The sequence below is a fragment of the Bos grunniens genome, chromosome 20, assembly GCF_055505025.1.
Source record: "Bos grunniens cultivar Pamir isolate PY7600 chromosome 20, Bosgru_T2T1.0, whole genome shotgun sequence".
In the NCBI taxonomy this organism is placed as follows: Eukaryota; Metazoa; Chordata; class Mammalia; order Artiodactyla; family Bovidae; genus Bos; species Bos grunniens.
Window position 1 is genome coordinate 61,486,703 of NC_141184.1, and position 22,086 is coordinate 61,508,788.

The 22,086-nt window shown below is 39.2% G+C and overlaps 1 protein-coding gene across 4 annotated transcripts in view; it reads left to right on the plus strand.

Moving 5' to 3' along the window:
* Positions 1 to 22,086, plus strand: part of CDK7 (cyclin dependent kinase 7) — a 28,350-nt gene that overhangs the window by 260 nt on the left and 6,004 nt on the right. For 2 of the 4 annotated variants that reach the window (XM_086362055.1, XM_086362056.1), the window contains exons 2-9: positions 275 to 334; positions 10,149 to 10,182; positions 11,307 to 11,374; positions 12,222 to 12,290; positions 13,989 to 14,099; positions 15,306 to 15,424; positions 17,001 to 17,100; positions 17,551 to 17,637. In XM_086362055.1, coding sequence (XP_086218181.1) covers positions 275 to 334; positions 10,149 to 10,182; positions 11,307 to 11,374; positions 12,222 to 12,290; positions 13,989 to 14,099; positions 15,306 to 15,424; positions 17,001 to 17,100; positions 17,551 to 17,637 — 648 coding nt within the window. Of the gene's footprint in view, positions 1 to 274; positions 335 to 10,148; positions 10,183 to 11,306; positions 11,375 to 12,221; positions 12,291 to 13,988; positions 14,100 to 15,305; positions 15,425 to 17,000; positions 17,101 to 17,550; positions 17,638 to 18,130; positions 19,304 to 22,086 lie in introns of those variants that run through there. The other 2 variants (XM_086362057.1, XM_086362058.1) reach the window with 2 other exon arrangements.

The window sequence follows — 22,086 nt, forward strand, 5'->3', positions numbered from 1 at the left end:
AAGCCAGCGGACGGGCGCTCCTCGTTCTCCTCGGAGGAGGCTGCCCAGACGCCCCTGCCGCCCCTTGGTCCCCCCTGGACCTGAGTCCCTGAGCGGCCCTCTCCGCTCAGTGGACTGGAACGGGACGTGGACGACCTCAGCACGTTGCCAGCCGCCGCGAATTTGCTCTGAGAACCCTGGATTCCTTGCTTCCCCAAATCTAAAAAAAGTGAAAAGACCAACACAAACCAAGAAGTCCTCACAAACCTAACATGACTCCTGTTTTTCTGTCTAGTTTGCCACGGTTTACAAGGCCAGAGACAAGAACACCAACCAAATTGTCGCCATTAAGAAAGTGAGTTGCAGTTTGTTTTTGTGTCTTGAAGGTGTGTGTGTGTCTGTGTGTGTGTTAGAGCCGGTGACTCGCCTTGTTACTGGTGCGTGTGTGTGTGTCTGTGTGTTAGAGCCGGTGACTCGCCTTGTTACTCGTGTGTGTGTGTGTGTCTGTGTGTGTGTCTGTGTCTCTGTGTTTGTGTGTTAGAGCCGGTGACTCTCCTTGTTACAGGTGCATGTGTGTGTGTCTCTGTGTGTGTGTCTCTGTGTGTTTGAGCTGGTGACTCGCCTTGTTACTCGTGTGTCTGTGTGTGTGTGAGAGCCCGTGACTCGCCTTGTTACTGGTGTGTGTGTATGTCTGTCTGTGTCTGTGTTAGAGCCGGTGACTCGCCTTGTTACTACTCTTGACTGTGCTCTGCTAATGAGTTACTTATGTCATTTTCAAAGAAAATAGAATATCTTAGTGTCTTGTGTTCCAGGGTGGAACTCGGGTTGAACTAGCGTTTTGTTCTATCCATTGAAACTGAGATGAAGAAGGTCTGTATCTTGTTTGTTTTATAAACGCACACATTGACAAAGGGGACAAATATGCTCGTCTGTTGGGCCCTCAGAACTACTCATCTTTCCAGGTCCCTATTTCTTCCTCACCAGCGTCCACTCTATATCTGTATTTTTCTGAATACATATTTACCATTAAAGGCTTTTGCCAGCATTAATGACATTGATGGGGTGCCTTTTTTTAATGGTTTAAGTACCTTTTTTACTTGCATTTCATTCAAGAAACTTAGGTCATATTTGGCTTTCTATATGCCAAGCACTCTGACCCTTGTTTTTTCATTTGACCCTCATAAGAACCAGGTGACGTAGGTAAGGTATCTTGGTTTTATACTTGAGGTGCCTGAAGCTAAGGGAGATGAGGTGACTCATCAAGATGGCACAGGTAGTAGTTGAGAGAGCCAGGCTTTAGATCCAGTGGTACTGCTTCCAGGCTGATTGCCTTTCCCCATACTTCTGAAATCAGTAACCCTCTCAGGAGAGGCTGGCTTCCTCACACCTCATAGATAGAGGAACCTGGTGGGTCCGCGGCGTTGCAAAGAGTCAGACATGGCTGAGTGACTGAGCACAAAAGGCCTGTTGGTGGCTTAGGTAGCCACCTTCCTATTGTTCCTGTTGCTGCTCTGAACCTGTTTTTCCTTCAAAACCCCTAATTCCTTTGAAGCACATACCTCTCATATTCTTAACACCTGCTCCCCATTCTTCTTTTCTACAATTATTGCTGTCATAGTTATCTTTTTTACTTTTTCTAATGTGTCTAATCTCCTTTTTCAGTTTGTGTTCTATAAGTCAATGCTATTTATAGCTACTCCCTTGTAAAACCCTTAACTTCCTAATCCTTTTTAAGTTATTTTTCTGATTCTGCCCCTGGTTCACTTTATTCTAGCCACACTGACCTTTCTATCCCTTGAGTATATTAAATGCATCCCAGTCCCAGATTCATTGCATTTGCTCTGGCTTCCAGTTGGTGTATTTTTCCTCTAAAACTTGGCTTGGCTGGTTCCTTATCATTTAGATCTCAGTCAGATATCTCTTGTACATACAGACTTATGCTGGTCATTCTAGCTAAAACAGGTGTACCTGCCTTCTTCCCTAGTGTTCTTTTCCATATTTCTGTGTTATCTTCATAGCATTTATCAAAATCTTTTATCTTTGAGTTTATTTTCTATTTACTACCACTCAAATTATATTTAGGACTGTGGCTAGTACCTTTGCAGACACTCTTAAAAATGTATTGGCTTGACTAACTGATACGGTCTCTTCAAACTGTTGGCATATTGAGTTCTGTGGGTTTTCTGAAAATCCCAGTTGGTTTACTTACTTGCTTGCTTTTATCATAAATTAGGATTTAGAATTCATCCTATTTCTCAGTGATGGGCTTCCCAGGTGATGCTAGTGGTAAAGAACTTGCCTGCCAATGCAGAAGACATAAGAGACGTGGGTTCAGTCCCTGAATCGGGAAGATTCCCTGGAGAAGGGCATGGCAACCCACTTGAGTATTGTCTGGAGAATTCTGTGGACAGAGGAGCCTGGTGGGCTCTGGTCCATAGGGTCACAAAGAGTCGGACATGACTGAAGCAACTTAGCACTATATTTCTCAGTGATAGACTGCTACCCCTTGAAAGTGACTCATTATGGAATATTCATTTACATTTAATTTTTATTTCAAATAGTACATCTTTGTAGTTTTATGGAATGTAACCTATATATAAATGGAATATATAACCTTTAAATCACTGTGTTGTACACCTGAAACTTACATAATGTATGTCAACTGTACCTCAAAAAAAAACCAGGAATATTTCTCCTTTTACCAAACCCCATTAATTCTCAAAGCATTTTTTTTATTTTAGTCAGTTACTAGGCCAAGCATGCCTCTGGTTTTCACTCATTGGAGCAATGCCTTTCAACTCCAAAATTGTTTTCTCTGGTATTTACATCCATTTTTTTAGATAGCATACTTATGATTCCCTGAATGGCCTTCTTCCTTGGTTCAGACATTGTCTAGACTTAAACTATAAACCCTAGAGATTTGGTGCTTGTGCATCTTCCCCTCCCAATACTCAATTTCTACTCACACTCATTTACTGGCTTCCCTGGTGTCTCAGACAGTAAAGTGTCTGCCTACAATGCGGGAGACCTGGGTTCGATCCCTGGATTGGGAAGATCCTCTGGAGAAGGGAATGGCAACCCACTCCAGTACTCTTGCCTGGAAAATCCTATGGATGGAGGAGCGTAGTAGGCTACAGTCTATGGGGTCGCAGAGTCGGACATGACTGAGTGACTTCACTTTCTTTCTTTCTTTTCTTGAATTTAACAGAAAAGGAGTAATAAGCATGTATTATTTCACCTGTTGTATTTTGGACCTTTCAGATCAGATCAGTCCCTCAGTCGTGTCCGACTCTTTGCGACCCCATGAATCGCAGCACGCCAGGCCACCCTGTCCATCACCAACTCCCGGAGTTCACTCAGACTCACGTCCATCGAGTCAGTGATGCCATCCAGCCATCTCATCCTCTGTCGTCCCCTTCTCCTCTTGCCCCCAATCCCTCCCAGCATCAGAGTCTTTTCCAATGAGTCAGCTCTTCGCATGAGGTGGCCAAAGTACTGGAGTTTCAGCTTTAGCATCATTCCTTCCAAAGAAATCCCAGGGCTGATCTCCTTCAGAATGGACTGGTTGGATCTCCTTGGACCTTTAAAATATCATTAATACACCTTATCCTTTTTAAACAGTTGTATTGAATTTACGTTTCCCAGTTTAACCAGTCCTCTGTGGTAGCTTTTTGGAGCAGTTTTCACTTTGCGGTATTTGTTTTATATATCTCAACAATACACATTATTGTATACTTCTAAGCTCTTTCTCTCTTGCTACACACAGACACACACACACACACACACACACACACTCTCTTTTGCAACTTGTTTTTCTGAATCAGTATCGTTTCTGAAATCTTCCAGATGGATACATGTAGATCTGTTTATTCATGCTCTTTGATGATCAGATTCTATTCTATGACTACACTAAAATTGGTCTATCCAAACTCTTGTTGATAAACATTTAAGCTGCTTTTTTTTCTTTTTAATGTTTTACTCTGATACAGTCTTTCCACAGACATACATTTGTGCATTTCTCTAGAAAATGTATCTACAGTTGAAACTAATTGCCAATTGTTGCTGCATAGAGAATACCCTGATGTTGAGAAAGATTGAAGGCAGGAGGGGAAGGGGATAACAGAACAAGATGGTTGGATGGCATCACGAACTCAGTGGTCATTAGTTTAAGCAAACTCTGGGAGATGGTGAAGGACAGGGAAGCCTGGCGTGCTGCAGTCCATGGGGTTGCAAAGAGTTGGCCATGACTGAGTGCCTGAACAACAGCAAGGGAATACACATCAACATCCAGATACTATCAAACTGCTTTCAAAAATGGTTGGCTCAGTTTAACCTCCCACCGCACTTTCACCATGTTTGTATCATCAGACTTTACAACGGTTGTCAATCAAATGGATCTAAAGTGGTATATGGATGTTTTTTCAATTAATATCTCTCTGATTACCAGTGAGCTTGATCGTCTTTTCCTAGATTTATTGGCTTTTTATACTTTTTCTGTTAGGTTGCCTACATTTTTTTCCTTTCCTGTTGACTTGGTGGAATTTCTTATATATTTTGGATACTGAACCTTAGTCAGAAATACGCACTACAGATATCATTGTCAATGTAAATCTATAATAAGAATAGAAGAGTGTTATTCGAGCCAATCTTAGGATTATAGCCCAGAAGGCAGTCTCTCAGATAGCTCTGAGTTCTGAAGAAGTATGGTTTTCAGTGTAGTTTATATCTTGTCAGAACAGAAAACATCAAACATGACTGGGGTACATTCCTTCAAAGTTTAAAAAAAAAAAAAAGATCAGAAGACAGATAATTGTATATAGTGAGTCAGTATGACCTTGGCTCCTGGGAAGGGGATCTTATCAAAGGAGTACTACCTTTGAAGTCCCTGAAAGGGAGGTATTTATCCTTATCTTCAAAATAGGCATTCTTTACAGTGGCTCAGATGGTTAAGAATCCTCCTGCGATGTGGGAGACTTGGGTTCAATCCCTGGATTGGGAAGATCCCCTGGAGAAGGGAATGGCAGTCTACTCCATTATTCTTGCCTGGAGAATCCCATGGACAGAGGAGCCTCTCAGGCTCCATGGGGTTGCAAAGAGTCAGACACAACTGTGCGATTTTCACTTTTGGTAGTGGACCCTTTTATTCCAATATTTAAAGCAGATAGACAGTATGTGTTTCATAGACGACGAAGCAGGCTGTTCTGGTTAGCATCAGATCAGATCAGTCGCTCAGTTGTGTCCGTCTCTTTGCGACCCCATGAATCACAGCACGCCAGGCCACCCTGTCCATCACCAACTCCCGGAGTTCACTCAGACTCACGTTCATCGAGTCAGTGACGCCATCCAGCCATCTCATCCTCTGTCGTCCCCTTCTCCTCCTGCCCCCAATCCCTCCCAGCATCAGAGTCTTTTCCAATGAATCAACTCTTCGCATGAGGTGGCCAAAGTACTGGAGTTTCAGCTTTAGCATCATTCCTTCCAAAGAAATCCCAGGGCTGATCTCCTTTAGAATGGACTGGTTGGATCTCCTTGCAGTCCAAGGGACTCTCAAGAGTCTTCTCCAACATCACAGTTCAAAAGCATCAATTCTTGGGCGCTCAGCCTTCTTCACAGTCCAACTCTCACATCCATACATGACCACAGGAAAAACCATAGCCTTGACTAGATGAACCTTTGTTGGCAAAGTAATGTCTCTGCTTTTGAATATGCTATCTAGGTTGGTCATAACTTTCCTTCCAAGGAGTAAGCGTCTTTTAATTTCATGGCTGCAGTCACCATCTGCAGTGATTTTGGAGCCCAGAAAAATAAAGTCTAACACTGTTTCCACTGTTTCCCCATCTATTTCCCATGAAGTGATGGGACCAGATGCCATGATCTTCGTTTTCTGAATGTTGAGCTTTAAGCCAACTTTTTCACTCTCCACTTTCACCTTCATCAAGAGGCTTTTTAGTTCCTCTTCACTTTCTGCCATAAGGGTGGTGTCATCTGCATATCTGAGGTTATTGATATTTCTCCCGGCAATCTTGATTCCAGCTTGTGTTTCTTCCAGTCCAGCGTTTCTCATGATATACTTTGCATATAAGTTAAATAAACAGGGTGACAATATACAGCCTTGACGAACTCCTTTTCCTATTCGCAACCAGTCCGTTGTTCCATGTCCAGTTCTAAGTGTTGCTTCCTGACTTGCATACAGATTTCTCAAGAGGCAGATCAGGTGGTCTGGTATTCCCATCTCTTTCAGAATTTCCCACAGTTTATTGTGATCCACACAGTCAAAGGCTTTGGCATAGTCAGTAAAGCAGCAATAGATGTTTTTCTGGAACTCTCTTGCTTTTTCCATGATCCAGCAGATGTTGACAATTTGATCTCTGGTTCTTCTGCCTTTTCTAAAGCCTGGCTTGGAGAATTTTAAGTATTACTTTACTAGCGTGTGAGATGAGTGCAATTGTGTGGTAGTTTGAGCATTCTTTGGCATTGTCTTTGGGATTGGAACGAAAACTGACTTTTTCCAGTCCTGTGGCCACTGCTGAGTTTTCCAAATTTGCTAGCATATTGAGTGCAGCACTTTCACAGCATCATCTTTCAGGATTTGGAATAGCTCAACTGGAATTCCATCACCTCCACTAGCTTTGTTTGTAGTGATGCTTTCTAAGCCCGACTTGACTTCACATTCCAGGATGTCTGGCTCTAGGTCAGTGATCACACCATCGTGATTATCTGGGTTGTGAAGATCTTTTTTGTACAGTTCTTCTGTGTATTCTTGCCGTCTCTTCTTAATATCTTCTGCTTCTGTCAGGTCCATACCATTTCTGTCCTTTATCGAGCCCATCTTTGCATGAAATGTTCCTTTGGTAGCTCTGATTTTCTTGAAGAGATCTCTAGTCTTTCCCATTCTGTTGTTTTCCTCTATTTCTTTGCATTGATCGCTGAAGAAGGCTTTCTTATCTCTTCTTGCTATTCTTTGGAACTCTGCATTCAGATGTTAATATCTTTCCTTTTCTCCTTTGCTTTTCGCTTCTCTTCTTTTCACAGCTATTTGTAAGGCCTCCCCAGACAGCCATTTTGCTTTTTTGCATTTCTTTTCCATGGGGATGGTCTTGATCCCTGTCTCCTGTACAGTGTCACGAACCTCAGTCCATAGTTCATCAGGCACTCTATCTGTCAGATCTAGGCCCTTAAATCTATTTCTCACTTTCACTGTATAATCATAAGGGATTTGATTTAGGTCATACCTGAATGGTCTAGTGGTTTTCCCTACTTTCTTCACTTTAAGTCTGAATTTGGCAATAAGGAGTTCATGGTCTGAGCTACAGTCAGCTCCTGGTCTTGTTTTTGCAGACTGTATAGAGCTCTCCATCTTTGGCTGCAAAGAATATAATCAGTCTGATTTCAGTGTTGACCATCTGGTGATGTCCATGTATAGAGTCTTCTCTTGTGTTGTTGGAAGAGGGTGTTTGTTATGACCAGTGCATTTTCTTGGCAAAACTCTATTAGTCTTTGCCCTGCTTCATTCCATATCTGGTTAGCATAAAGTTTGTTAAATAAGCCAGAATGACTTGTTTGTACTTTAGTATGTGAAAATTTCTTCAATCATTGTCTCTCAGACTTTGGGCTTTTAGTTTATTTATGGTATCTTTTGAGGTACAGGTATTTAAAATTTTAGTCTGGTTAAATTTGTCTATTTTTCCCCTTTTTTGGTTCCCTTTTTTTGTGTGCTTCCCTGCTTCTAGATTATAAAGAATTCTCCTGTATTTTCATCTGAAAATTTTAAAGTATCGCTTTTCACATTTAGGTCTACATTCCATTTGGAGTTAAATTTTCTTTGTTGTGTAGTATGAAAATCTAGTATTTTTCCCCCAGCTCTCAACATTTTTTTAGTACATTCTTTTCCTGGTGAGTTGTAATGCCAAGTTCCAGTTTATACTTGGATTTGTTTCTGGGCATACTATTCTTTTATTGGTTGATTTTCTTTTTCCCTCCATTCCTGCTGCACTGCTCTAGGGTCTGTACTTACGGTTGCCTTGTAAATTCTCGAGGGCTTTCTGTAGTTGTGGTATGGGGGCTTCTCATTGCAGTAGCTTCTCTTATTGCAGAACCTGGTCTCCAGGGTGTTGGGCTTTGGTAGCTTCAGTGTGTGGGCTCAGTTGTGCCGCAGGGGCTTAGTTGCCCCATGGCTTAGTTGTGAAATCTTTCCAGACCAGGGATTGAACCCCTGTCCCCTGCATTGGCAGGTGGATTCTCAACCATTGGATTTCCAGGGAAGCCCAACTACTCTTCTTCGAAATTATCTTGGCTTACTCTATGAGTCAGTTGAGAAATTTGAACCAAATCAGAATTTGAATATGAACTAGTTATTACATGCTGTATGGCATTATTATTAATTTTATTAGGAGAATGGCATTATGGGTATATAAGAATATGTCCACGTTTTAGAGATCCCTGTTGAAGTATATAGGGATGAAATAATACAAAGTCCAACCACAGCATAAAAAAAATGTATGTTGTAGCCAACAAAAAAGAGGATGGATGAAGTAAATATGGCAAAATATTGGTAATTATTGAATCTGAGTGATGATGTAGATGGCTTCATGAAACTAGTCTATTACATTTCCTAAACACAGTAAAAAGTAATGTTTTAAGTTATCTGTTCTTAGCTCCTTACTTTTCTGTATAAAGTTTAGAATCCGTTTGTCAGTGTCCATGAAAAATGCTGTTGTACTTTACATCTAGTTTAATTAAAGAGAATTGATGTATTTATGATATTGAATCTTTCTATCCATGAACATGCTGTCTGTGTTTATTTTGATCACATTTCTTGAACATTAAAACATGTTCAAGAGTGTTCTATAATGTTCTTGGAAAGCTTCATACGTCTCTTATTGGCTTTAATTCCTATGTGCCTTATATTTTTTGGTGCTGTAATAAATAGCCTGTGGAAGTGTTAGTCGCTCAATTGTGTCCGACTCTTTTTGACCCCATGGACTAGCCCACCAGGCTCCTCTGTCCATGGGATTCTCCAGGCAAGAATATTGGAGTGGATTGCCATTCCCTTCTCCAGGGTATCTTCCTGACCCAGGAATTGAACCTGGGTCTCCTGTGTAACAAGCAGATTCTTTACTGGCTGAGCCACCAGGGAAGCCCAAGATAAAATAAATAGCCTACCTTTAAGTTAAAAGTTGTTTGTAGTATATAGGTGGGGAGTATTTTAAAAGGTAAAATAGCTGATTTTCTGGAGTAGGATTTTTTTTTTTTTTTTTTTTTTGTATTCTTGGCTACATTGTCATTGCATAAAGTAGTAAGCTCTTGTTCTTTAACCTAGTAGTTGGGTTTGTGTGAGACTGAACCTATTAATGCAGTTCACTGTGCTTGTATATAGTAGCAAAAGTTTAACCATTTTCTGTATCCATCACAATCTGTAATTTTCCTTCTTGGAAAATGTGGTCCCTGGGAGCATATTAAGCATGTTATTTATATGTTACATATTTCTTCCCAAGTAGTCTTAACTTGAAGTGCTTGTTTTGTTTATTGGGCTTCCCCTGGTGGCTCAGTCAGTAAAGAATCTGCCTGTAGTGCAGGAGACCTGGGTTCAGTCCCTGGGTTGGGAAAATCCCCTGGAGAAGGAAATGGCAACCCACTCCAGTATTCTTGCCTGGAAGATTCCATGGACAGAGGAGTTTGGTGGGCTACAGTTCATGGGGTTGCAAGAGTCAGATACTGACTTAGTGACCAAACCACCACCACCCACCTAGATTATCTCCCTAAGTTCTATATGTATCACAATCTATAATTTTTCTTCTTGGAAAATGTGGTCCCTGGGAGTATATTATTGGGCATATTAAGCATGTTATTTTATATGTTACATATTTCCTCCCAAGTAGTCTAATTTGAAGTGCTTCTTTTATTAGCCTGTATGCATTTAATTTATTCCACATTTAATCTTACAAAGTTGTGTAATTCAAAACTTGAGGGGAAAGGAATGATAGGTACTTGATCCTTTATTATATTGTTAATTTTGCCTTTCTGACTCGTGATTCCTGCTCCCTCCTTGCCTGCTAATATTAGCTACATATAAGTAGTTATGTATTTTTGCTTTAAGCATTTGAAGTGTTTATGTATTACGCATTTGTCTAAATAGTTTAACACGTTTTTATTGTGTTTTCCTCTACCAGATCAAACTTGGACATAGATCAGAAGCTAAAGATGGTAAGTAACTTATTTCATGTAATCTGACAGAACAGAAAAGGTGGTTCTTCTCACTGAGGAAAAGAACAAAGTATTAATTAAGTTAACAGTGGTTTCTGGGTAGAGTTATTGCAGGTCCCAGAAGACTAACGATAGACTCAGGATAGAGATAGGATATTTGTACTTTTCACCATTTGGGTGTTCAGAGGATATTCAGATCACCTAAGCAGATGGAAAACAGCAAGGTTATTAGTGACTTGTCTTACTGTCTTCATTACTGCTTTAGTTGTTTTCAAGCCACTGTTTTTCTGAGCTTCTGGTTACTTTGAAAATTCAGGATTCATGGAAGTATACAAAGCTCACTATAGAATAAATGTATAGGGATGGGGGAGATTTTTGCATCCCTTCTGCTAAAGCTCTGTTTGAGCGCTAAGTCCTATTTAGTCATCAGGAAATAGTTTCTGTGTAAAGGATCCATCATCTCTCTAATACTAATACCAGGTCGTTTTTTGTTTTTTTTTCCCCAGTACTTATTTATTTGGCTACACTGGGTCTTAGTTGCAGCATGCTGGATCTTTGATCTTCATTGTGGCATACAGGATCTCTTAGTTGTGGGAAGCAAACTCTTAACTCGCGACGTGTGGGATCTCGTTTCCTGACCAGGGAGGGTCAAACCTGGGCCCCCTGCATTGGGTGCACGGACCACCAGGGAAATCCCATCAGATCTTATTTTAAAATGTTGGGTTTTGTCCTTTGCATTGGGAAAGATGGTATTTAATCACTAGTTTTCTGTTAGCTTAAAGAATCTGCCTCTAATATTCATAAGGCAAGAGAAGAAAAGCTATTAACTTCTCAGCTATAGGCTACATACTTGTGTACATATTATTCCAGGAGTCTTCAGATCTCATATTCTATAGATGAAGTGAATACTTTTTTCATCATTTATCATAGTCTGTCCTAAACTGTTTTAAAAACAAAGCAATATAAATTGGAAACAGGTATGTTATAAAAATTGTTATTTTTTTTTTCCTGAGGAATATTCATTGCTATTTCATCAGAGACTGATCTTTCCCAAAAAATATGTTTATAAGAAGGTTTGAGATTTCAGAATTCTTTTTCACTTTTTTCTTTGCCTTTTTATCTAGGTATAAATAGAACAGCCTTAAGAGAGATAAAATTATTACAGGAGCTAAGTCATCCAAATATAATTGGTGTGAGTATGATCTAAGTTTCTGGGGTTTGGGACCCTGCCTTTCCAAATGTGGATGTTGATTGAAGGCTCAGGAAGGAGTTGTCCTAGGTGAGCCTTACAAAAAGGCTGAAATGTATTTTTTATCCTAATTGTTCTTATAGGCAGTGTTTTAAAAACTATACAGCTGCTGAAATAAATTAAATATGGGCATACAGGCTGACTTTATCAGAAATTTTGAAGTCTAGAGAGCTCTAGCATGTGTAAGACCTTGAGCAGTTTCCCTTGAACTCTGCCTCATAGTCTCTACCTCATAGGGTTGTTATGAGACTAGTTCACTGAATACACGTCTAGTAATGGTAACTCACTCCAGTATTCTTGCCTGGAGAATCCCATGGACAGAGGAGCCTGGTGGGCTACAGGCCATGGGCTCACAAAGAGCCCGATATGACTGAGCAACTAACACCTACTTACCTGGGATAATGTCTGGCATAGGGAACACACTCATTCAGTGAATAATAGCTATTGCTGCTGTTTGTTGGATTTTCTTAAGTACCAAGGTTGGGAGTTTTTCTAGATTATAGGGACTTCAGTGAGGTTCTCATTAATTCATTACTTAATTATAATTCCTAAAATTTGGAGGGAGAGGTTAAGTATTGGTGATTTTTTTTTTTTTAATAGTAAGGCTTAATATCTTGTGCTTCAAAGTACTAATTCCTAGCCAAAAATGGATAAATATTAAATTTAATAAAATTATTTAAACTTTACAGTCCAAATGCTTAAGTTTTTAAAGATTAAAAACTTAGGTATAATGTCAAGTATTTATTAAGAGTATCACATGTTGATTTTTTTTTTAAATTTTGCTTTGTAGCTCCTTGATGCTTTTGGACATAAATCTAACATTAGTCTTGTCTTTGATTTTATGGAAACTGATCTAGAGGTAAGACTAAGATTTCTGGAGAAATTTATTTTCCTGTTTATCAAAAGAGAATCTAAATGTTTATTTTCTACCTTTGAAGAAGGTAGTCAAAAGAATGCTTAAATTTTGTTGAAATCTAGATGTGGTCTTAAGTCAAAGATCTTCTGAATCATTTACCCATATTCCCAGTGTTACATACAAGATTTGGATTTCGATAGCATTTGTTGTCTGCCAAGTTCCCAATACCTTATTAACATTACTTTTTAGAAAAATAAGTGTGTGGCTTTGGAGGGTTTGGAACTTCCTTGTGGTATTATCACAGACTGTCCTTTTGAAAACCAAGTTTCTTTTTGAGAAGAATAAGATTTTAGGCTTTTCATTAATACTAATTGAATCTCAATGATGGACAGTCTGGAGATGTGGAACAAGTGGAATTCTTATACACTGCTGATGAGAATGCAAAGATACAGCCACTTTGGAAAAAACAGTTTGGCAGTTTCTTACACTAAATACACCCTTAGGATATGATCTAGAAATCCATCTATATATTTATTTATCCAAGAGAAACAAAAACATGTCCACACAGATGTTTAGCTTTCTTCATAATGACCCAAACTGAAAACAACCCAAATGTCTTTCATCAAGTGAATGTATAAACAAACTGGTACATTTATAAAGTGGAATACTATTTGAGAATAAAAAGAAACAAACTATTAACATATGCAGTAGTATAGGTAACTCTCAGATACGTTACACTAAAGGAAAGAAGCCAGGCTCAAAAGCTACTGATGCTGTATGATTCATGTATGTTTTTTTTTTGGAAAAGGAAAAACTAAAGGAACAGAAATCAGATCTTTGGTTGCTGGGGTTAGGAATCGAGGGGAAGATTGAGTAGAGAGAGGCATGGGGGAGTTTAGGGGAAATTGTAAAACTGTTTTTGGTTGTGGTAGTGGTTACACAACTGAAGTGTTAAAAACTGAGATTAAAAGTGTCTTTCACCTATTTGAAAAAAAGAAAATTGCATTTTTAGCTCGTATAACTAAAAGTCTGGGAATAAACTGACTTGAATCATAGTTCACAAATAATGCTAGCAGAACACAATTTTTCACTTGTTCTCTGTTGCCTCGTTCATGGGTAAAATTTCTCAATATAGTGGCTCAGGTGCTTGTAGGCTTCTATCCTTAGAGCTTAATAATGCCTGAGGAGAGAAAGTATTTTGTTGCCTTTGATTCTAGCTCAAGTATGGCTTGGCTTGGCTCACATTTCTATCCCTGAACTAGTCTGGAAAGCAGGCTGTAGAGTGGTGACGGAGCATGCCTGGATCATGTGTCCGCTACCTTTGGAGGCCACAGGTAGTGCACAACGTGTAACCACGTGGACTAAGCTGGGAACCCGAGGTTTCCGAAAGGAATGTTGAATGCTGTTATCAGGAGGGGCTGTATATCCTGGGGCAAGTGAAACGGCAGATGATTGCTACATGGATGCCTAAAAACAAAGCAGTAGGAGACAGTACTGCTTTCCTTCTAAAGAGACTTTGCCTAACCACATAACTGGGAGTTCTGACCGTGCTTCCTAAGGAGAGTTAGGCAAGAATCTCTTTTCTTTCATAAAGAATCTCCTTTATGAATAAGTCCATCTTTTGTCTATAAATGATTTGATATAGTAGAATTTATTTGGAATGATAAAAGCGTACCTGTATACTGTCTGCCTACTTTACAGGTTATAATAAAGGATAACAGTCTTGTGCTAACACCTTCACACATCAAAGCCTATATGTTGATGACTCTTCAAGGATTAGAATATTTACATCAACATTGGATTCTGCATAGGGTAAGGTTTTTAACCAAGTATGATTGTGTCTTTATGTTGTAGTCAGACTTTCTGCAGCCAGTTTATTACACAAAAGGCCTAAGTATGTAAATTATAAAAGTAGAACTGGACTGTTCTATCCACCCTTCTTCCTCTCTGCGCTCCTTCAGTTAAACCAGGTGGCGCTGTGAAAACTCTGTGTTACTAGGTGGAATTTAGAAATGCAAGAGGCCAATTCCTTCATTTTTTTCATACTTGAAGAGTTAAGTTGCTGACCCAAAAGTTACATTTTTTTTTTTTTTTTGAGGTCAGCAGCTGTAGTGACTGACAAGAGTATTAGAACCTAGATATTTTGGCTTGAAGTTCAGTGTTTTTTGTGCTATACTGTTATAATAGAAAACAACAACAGTGGGCGTCTGGATTAAATTATACAATGCAAAAATACTTCTGGAAAAATATTTCTGGTAGCTCTGAAACTCTGGGAAGTAATGAAGTAAAATTTCTGAAATGGCTGAGTCATTGTTAGGAACATTCAGCTACTAGAACAAGGCTGATGATTTAGATAGGTAGATGTTTGTAGGCATCCTATTTATCAGTACATAAAGTAGCTAAAATATATATAATAGTAATTGTCATACTTAAGCTTGGAATTCCTTTTAGGTTAAGGCTAATATCTTTTTAGCATTGATTGTGAAGACTATATTCTTCATCTTTTATAAACACATAATGTTTTTATTTACTAAAGTTCATATATTGTGGTGTTTATTGTTTTGGGCCTCACGGCTTGTGGGATCTTAGTTCCCCAACCAGGGATCAAACCGGGGCCCTCAACAGTGACATGCAGAGTCCTAACCGCTGGACCACCAGGGAGTTCCCTGTATATATTGTTATTGAATTAATAGCAGCAGCTGTTTTTTGAATGCTTACTAGGAACCAATCATTACACTAGGCTTTTCATAGGAAATATTAAATTTAATCCTCACAGCAAACCTGTGAAGTATATAAATTGAAGTTCATTGAAAAGAAGTACCTTGACCCAAGGCCTCACTAAGAAATATAGCTAATCTTATTTTGATTTTTAGGATTTTACATCAATGAAAAAAATTTTGGTGGTGGTTAAATTTGGAGTGTTACCTGTTTCTGCTAGATTTAAATATAACTAAATGTATTACTATGATGCTCTCCTTCACCCCGCTTATTTGTTGGTTTAAAATCTCCATTATATAGGACCTAAAACCAAACAACTTGTTGCTAGATGAAAATGGAGTTCTAAAACTGGCCGATTTTGGCCTGGCCAAATCATTTGGGAGCCCCAGTAGAGCTTATACACATCAGGTTGTAACCAGGTAAGGATTCCTTAACTAACTAAAGCTTGTATTGTGTAGGATATTAATCACAAATGAGCCTCATTTGGCTTCTTTGAATTTTGGCTGAGTTCAGGAGTTATTGTTGGTATCTTATTAAACAGTGAAAAAATATTCAGCCCTTCTTTCTAATGGAGTTGAATTAATTCAGTCCCCAGAGATTTACCTAGTAATTTGGGGGGACTAATTTATACTTCTTACACAGTTTAGTTAGGTAGGTTGGAACTATAGTGGCTGTTCTTTTACATAACCACCTGACTTGGGGGGGGCCTGTGTTTATTTTATTGGTCAGTTCTGATTCCATATTTTATATCATTGAGTGTGAATGAAAATTCCCTAAACAAAGCAGTGCTTTTATTTGGATTTTTCATTGCTAATATTTTCTGTTTATACATAAAAAGTATAAACAGAAAATAAAAACTAAAAATCACATTATATGGATAGGGACAGTAGATTTTATAATTCTTGTCCAGATGGCATTTGTTAACTTCCCTGACTCTTAAGAATCTGAGACGATCTTCAGATTTTCTGTCCTTTAAATTACTTTGTCACCTTCTTCCAAATAGATCTCATTGAGTGTCAATCACCTGATCCTAGAGTATAAAGTAAGGGATATAAGTAGTTGTTCAGGTAATTTCTGGAAAAATTAGGCCCGTCGTTCAGGAACTCTGGGAACTCAGGAAAACAAGGACCCACATACATGAGCGTTGCGTTTCACTGGTTTTCATCTACCTGTTTCTGACTTTCTCTACTTTGAAATCAGACACTACTAATAGGTCAAATTAAAATGAGGACTGAGAATTAACAATTTAGATTAGTGATAGGGATATCTTGATAACCTAGACAAGAGCAATTTTGGTGGAGTGGTGTGGGATGAAAACCTGACTGATGGAGTTAAGAGAAGAGTAAATGGAGACAGTAAGAACATACAACCAGAGAATGAGGGGTGTTAGGGGCAGCAGGGTTCAGAGAAGTTTTTGTTGTTTGTTTCTTTGTTTTTTAGTTTATTTTTTTAAGGCTATGAAAACAATGGTATGTTTAACATTGATAGTAATAAATCTAGTAAAGAACAAAAAGCTGACTGTTGTAGGAAAAAGAGAATTGCAGGAGCAATATCCTTGGAAACAGGCAAGAGTGTTGTATCCAGTGCCCAAGTTGAGGGACTGACTTTAAAAACACTAAAGGCTAGTTATGTAGTTATGAATGGGAAGGTGGATTGTGAGTGTGCAGATGACTGTTGGTGAGTCTGTAGAAATTTTTTTTCATTACTTGCATTATTTTAGTGAAGTAGGAATTAGAAAATCAGCTAAGAAGTAGGATGGTATTTAGGGTTTTGGGAGAAAGAACATGTTCATCGTCTAAAAGTGAGAGGATGAATGGACTGAGGGTGAATTTCCTGCAGCAGTAAGGAACTTTTGATTTTATAGCCAATTTTTCTGAGTTAATATATCTGTAAAAGTACATTTCATCAGTGTATGATGTTTTTCTGAGGAGTTTTCTCTAAGAAGTACTTTACTAATTCCACTCTAAAATGACAATGTTTATTTTTGTTCTCCAGGTGGTATCGGGCCCCTGAGCTACTGTTCGGAGCTAGAATGTATGGTGTAGGTGTGGACATGTGGGCTGTGGGCTGTATATTAGCAGAGTTGCTTCTAAGGGTGAGTCTTGAGTTGATGTACACTCTTCAGTATTGTTATAGGTATTTGTTCTTACAATTTGTGTAAACATTATCTTCTCAGAGGTAATTTCCCAGAGGTAATTACCATCCTTGAAATAAGAAACCAACAAACAGGCCAATTAAAAAAACCTCCACCAAGTACAGCCTGTTTATTAACACCATTTAGGACAATAAAGGTTTATTATTGCTCATTCTGTGTTCTGAAATTCGACCGTCATAAAATTATTGGATTGTAATATGGTACTATCTCTAAAGCAACTAAAAGGGTTAGGATAAACGTCTGTATTTCTGGGATCACTGGGGAAGTCCCACCCTTAGACTAAGTTTTTATTTTTGTTATTGTTTAATGTTTCTTATTAAATTTATCATACTATTTGTGTAACAGCTATCACAGATCATCTTGAAATATCTGCTTCTTACTTTCTTTTAGGTTCCTTTTTTGCCAGGAGATTCAGACCTTGATCAACTAACAAGAATATTTGAAACTTTGGGCACACCAACTGAAGAGCAGTGGCCTGTAAGCTTTCATACATGTTCTTTGAAATTTAGAGTAGTGTATAGTGCTATAACATGAATATTACTTAAACAAATGCATTAATTGTCTTAATTTACTAGTAATAATTACTCTTTGCAAAATTTACACAAAGTAAAAGTTAAAATTGTGATATACCATCCAGACTCCTATATACATATAGCCCTCACCCATCCCAGTAATTTCTACCCCAGTGTTAATCATTATTTTGCTGTAAAGCCTTGCTGTGAGGACACACGCCCACATAAATACATATGACTTGCTTTTTCTTTGATTCTTTAAAAATGTGATCACACCATGTAAATTTTTGCAACCAACTTGCTCCTAATATTGTTCACATTTTCCTTTTTAAGTTATATAATATTTCATTTTGTGGCTGTTTCATGTTTATCAACATCTTGATGGATTTATTTATTGCATTTTCACTAACACAATGAAGGTTTATTTTTGGTTTTGTTGTTCATTATTCCCCAACCAGAGATTGAAGTTGGTCCTCCAGGAAAGCCTGGAATCCCAGGCCACCAGGGAACTCATTATTTATTTTTAACCTATTAAATTATCTCAAAAAAATAAATCTGTGATAAAATTTATTACAGTTTAAGTTGCTAATTTTATGTATTACAGTTCAGTGAAATTCTCACTTGTTCATTATAATTGTAGACCTTTTGATTTTCCTTTCTGTTATAGCCTCATCTCCTGGGGAAAAAATAAATCCTAGACAAGACATTTTAATCAGCCTCTTTACCTTCTGGTTAAAACTGTAATGAAATTGTCTAAAACAAATTAAGGAGTTTCTTTTGCGTTATTACTTCCTCAACTTTCTAACTGAAGGTTAGCTATATGTTCTAATTGTAAAACATGCTCTAACAGCATTCATTTATTGAACTTACTCTATGCCGTTAATGATAGGGTTTCATAAATTGTATTTAATTCTCCCAACAATCCTGTTAAGGTAGGTGCTGTTATTCACACTTTATAGATGAGACAGCTGTGGCGTGAGGTTAAGTAGCTTACCCGAAGCTACCTAGTGTCAGCTGCTGCTGCTGCTAAGTCACTTCGGTCGTGTCCGACTCTGTGCAACCCCATAGACGGCAGCCCACCAGGCTCCCCTGTCCCTGGGATTCTCCAGGCAAGAACACTGGAGTGGGTTGCCATTTCCTAGGACTCCAATTTGAGTCTTTCTGACTCCAGAGCCATATTCATAGCATTTATCCAGTACTTTTCATTTGACATGATTTTCTAAATAGTAGTTGCTTATGATGGTTTCCTTGGATTTTTAAAAATTCTTATTTTGATTTACATGTAGAAGGAAATAATACAGATATATCCCTTACTTCCTTTACTTAGCTTCTCAGAAGGGTAACATCTTGCAAAATTAGGATAATATCACACGCAGCATGCTAACATTGATACAGTTAGTATCACCACAAAGTATACCACATTGATACAGGACATCACCACAAAGAGCCCTTTTACCATCACACCCACTTTCCTTCCACTCTCACCCATTCCTTAACCCCTGGCAATCACTAATATGATTTCCGTTTTTATAACTTTGTTATTTCAAGAATGTTATAAGTGGAATCATATAAAATGTAAGCTTTTGGAATATGATTTGTAAGCTTTTTCAATATAATTCTCTAGAAATTCATCCAAGTTGTCAGTAATTCATTCCTTTCCTTGTTTTGCTGAGTGGTGTGAATGTGCCACAGTGTGTCTGACTGTTGACTCATTGAAGGACATGTGCATTGTTTCCAGCTTGGGGCTATTACAAATAACACTGGTATTTGTAATAACAGTGCATCGTGGCTTCCCTCATAGCTCAGTTGGTAAAGAATCTGCCTGCAATGCTGGAGACCCCTGTTCAATTCCTGGGTAGGGAAGATCCGCTAGAGAAGAGATATCCGCTATCCGCTATCCTCTCCAGTATTCTCGGGCTTCCCGTCCCATGTGGCTTAGCTGGTAAAGAATCTGCCTGCAATGCGGGATGCCTGGGTTGGGAAGATCCGCTGGAAAAGGGAATGGCTACCGACTCCAGTATTCTGGCCTGGAGAATTCCATGGACTGTGTAGTCCTTGGAGTTGCAAAGAGTCAGACACGACTGAGCGACTTTCACTTTCATGTCCAAAGGCGGTCTGGTGGTTAGAACTCTGTTCCTCTTGCCAAGGGCCCAGTTTCCATCCTTAGGGAACTTAGATCCCACAAGCTACGTGGGCAAAAGAAAAAAAAAATCATGTACAGGCTTTTAGGTAAGCATACATCTTTATTTCTCTGGGACAGATGACCAGGAGTGCAGTTATTAAGTCATGATAGTTGCATATTTAGCCAGAAACTGCCAAAAAGAAAATGAAATTCGCTTAGTCTTGTCTCTGCAATCCTGTGGACTGTAGCCTGCCAGGCTCCTCTGTCCATGGAATTCTCCAGGCAAGAATACTGGAGTGGGCTGCCATTTCCCTCTCAAGGGGATCTTCCCAACCCAGGGATCAAACACAGGTCTCCTGTATTGAAGGCAGATTCTTTACCATTTGAGCCCCCAGATCAGATTAAATCAGTCGCTCAGTCGTGTCCGACTCTTTGTGACCCCATGAATCGCAGCACGCCAGGCCTCCCTGTCCATCACCAACTCCCGGAGTTCACTCAGACTCACGTCCATCGAGTCAGTGATGCCATCCAGCCATCTCATCCTCTGTCGTCCCCTTCTCCTGCCCCCAATCCCTCCCAGCATCAGAGTCTTTGCCAATGAGTCAACTCTTTGCATGAGGTGGCCAAAGTACTGGAGTTTCAGCTTTAGCATCATTCCTTCCAAAGGAATCCCAGGGCTGATCTCCTTCAGAATGGACTGCTTGTATCTCCTTGCAGTCCAAGGGACTCTCAAGAGTCTTCTCCAACACCACAGTTCAAAAGCATCAATTCTTGGGCGCTCAGCCTTCTTCACAGTCCAACTCTCACATCCATACATGACCACAGGAAAAACCATAGCCTTGACTAGACGAACCCTTGTTGGCAAAGTAATGTCTCTGCTTTTGAATATGCTATCTAGGTTGGTCATAACTTTCCTTCCAAGGAGTAAGCGTCTTTTAATTTCATGGCTGCAGTCACCATCTGCAGTGATTTTGGAGCCCAGAAAAATGAAGTCTGACACTGTTTCCACTATTTCCCCATTTATTTCCCATGAAGTGGTGGGACCGGATGCCATAATCTTCGTTTTCTGAATGTTGAGCTTTAAGCCAGCTTTTTCACTCTCCACTTTCACTTTCATCCAGAGCCTTTTGAGTTCCTCTTCACTTTCTGCCATAAGGGTGGTGTCGTCTGCATATCTGAGGTTATTGATATTTCTCCCGGCAATCTTGATTCCAGTTTGTGTTTCCTCCAGTCCAGCGTTTCTCATGATGTACTCTGCATATAAGTTAAATAAACAGGGTGACAATATACAGCCTTGACGAACTCCTTTTCCTATTTGGAACCAGTCTGTTGTTCCATGTCCAGTTCTAACTGAACAGTTGCTTCCTGACCTGCATACAAATTTCTCAAGAGGCAGGTCAGGTGATCTGGTATTCCCATCTCTTTCAGAATTTTCCACAGTTTATTGTGATCCACACAGTCAAAGGCTTTGGCATAGTCAATAAAGCAGAAATAGATGTTTTTCTGGAACTCTGTTGCTTTTTCCATGATTCAGTGGATGTTGGCAATTTGATCTCTGGTTCCTCTGCCTTTTCTAAAACCAGCTTGAACATCAGGAAGTTCACAGTTCACATATTGCTGAAGCCTGGCTTGGAGAATTTTGAGCATTACTTTACTAGCGTGTGAGATGAGTGCAATTGTGCGGTAGTTTGAGCATTCTTTGGCATTGCCTTTCTTTGGGATTGGAATGAAAACTGACCTTTTCTAGTCCTGTGGCCACTGCTGAGTTTTCCAAATTTGCTAGCATATTGAGTGCAGCACTTTCACAGCATCATCTTTCAGGATTTGGAATAGTTCAACTGGAATTCCATCACCTCCACTAGCTTTGTTCGTAGTGATGCTTTCTAAGGCCCAGTTGACTTCACATTCCAGGATGTCTGGCTCTAGGTCAGTGATCACACCATCGTGATTATCTGGGTTGTGAAGATCTTTTTTGTACAGTTCTTCTGTGTATTCTTGCCATCTCTTCTTAATACCTTCTGCTTCTGTTAGGTCCATACCATTTCTGTCCTTTATCGAGCCCATCTTTGCATGAAATGTTCCCTTGGTATCTCTGATTTTCTTGAAGAGATCCCTAGTCTTTCCCATTCTGTTGTTTTCCTCTATTTCTTTGCACTGATCACTGAAGAAGGCTTTCTTATCTCTTCTTGCTATTCTTTGGAACTCTGCATTCAGATGTTTATATCTTTCCTTTTCTCCTTTGCTTTTCGCTTCTCTTCTTTTCACAGCTATTTGTAAGGCCTCCCCAGACAG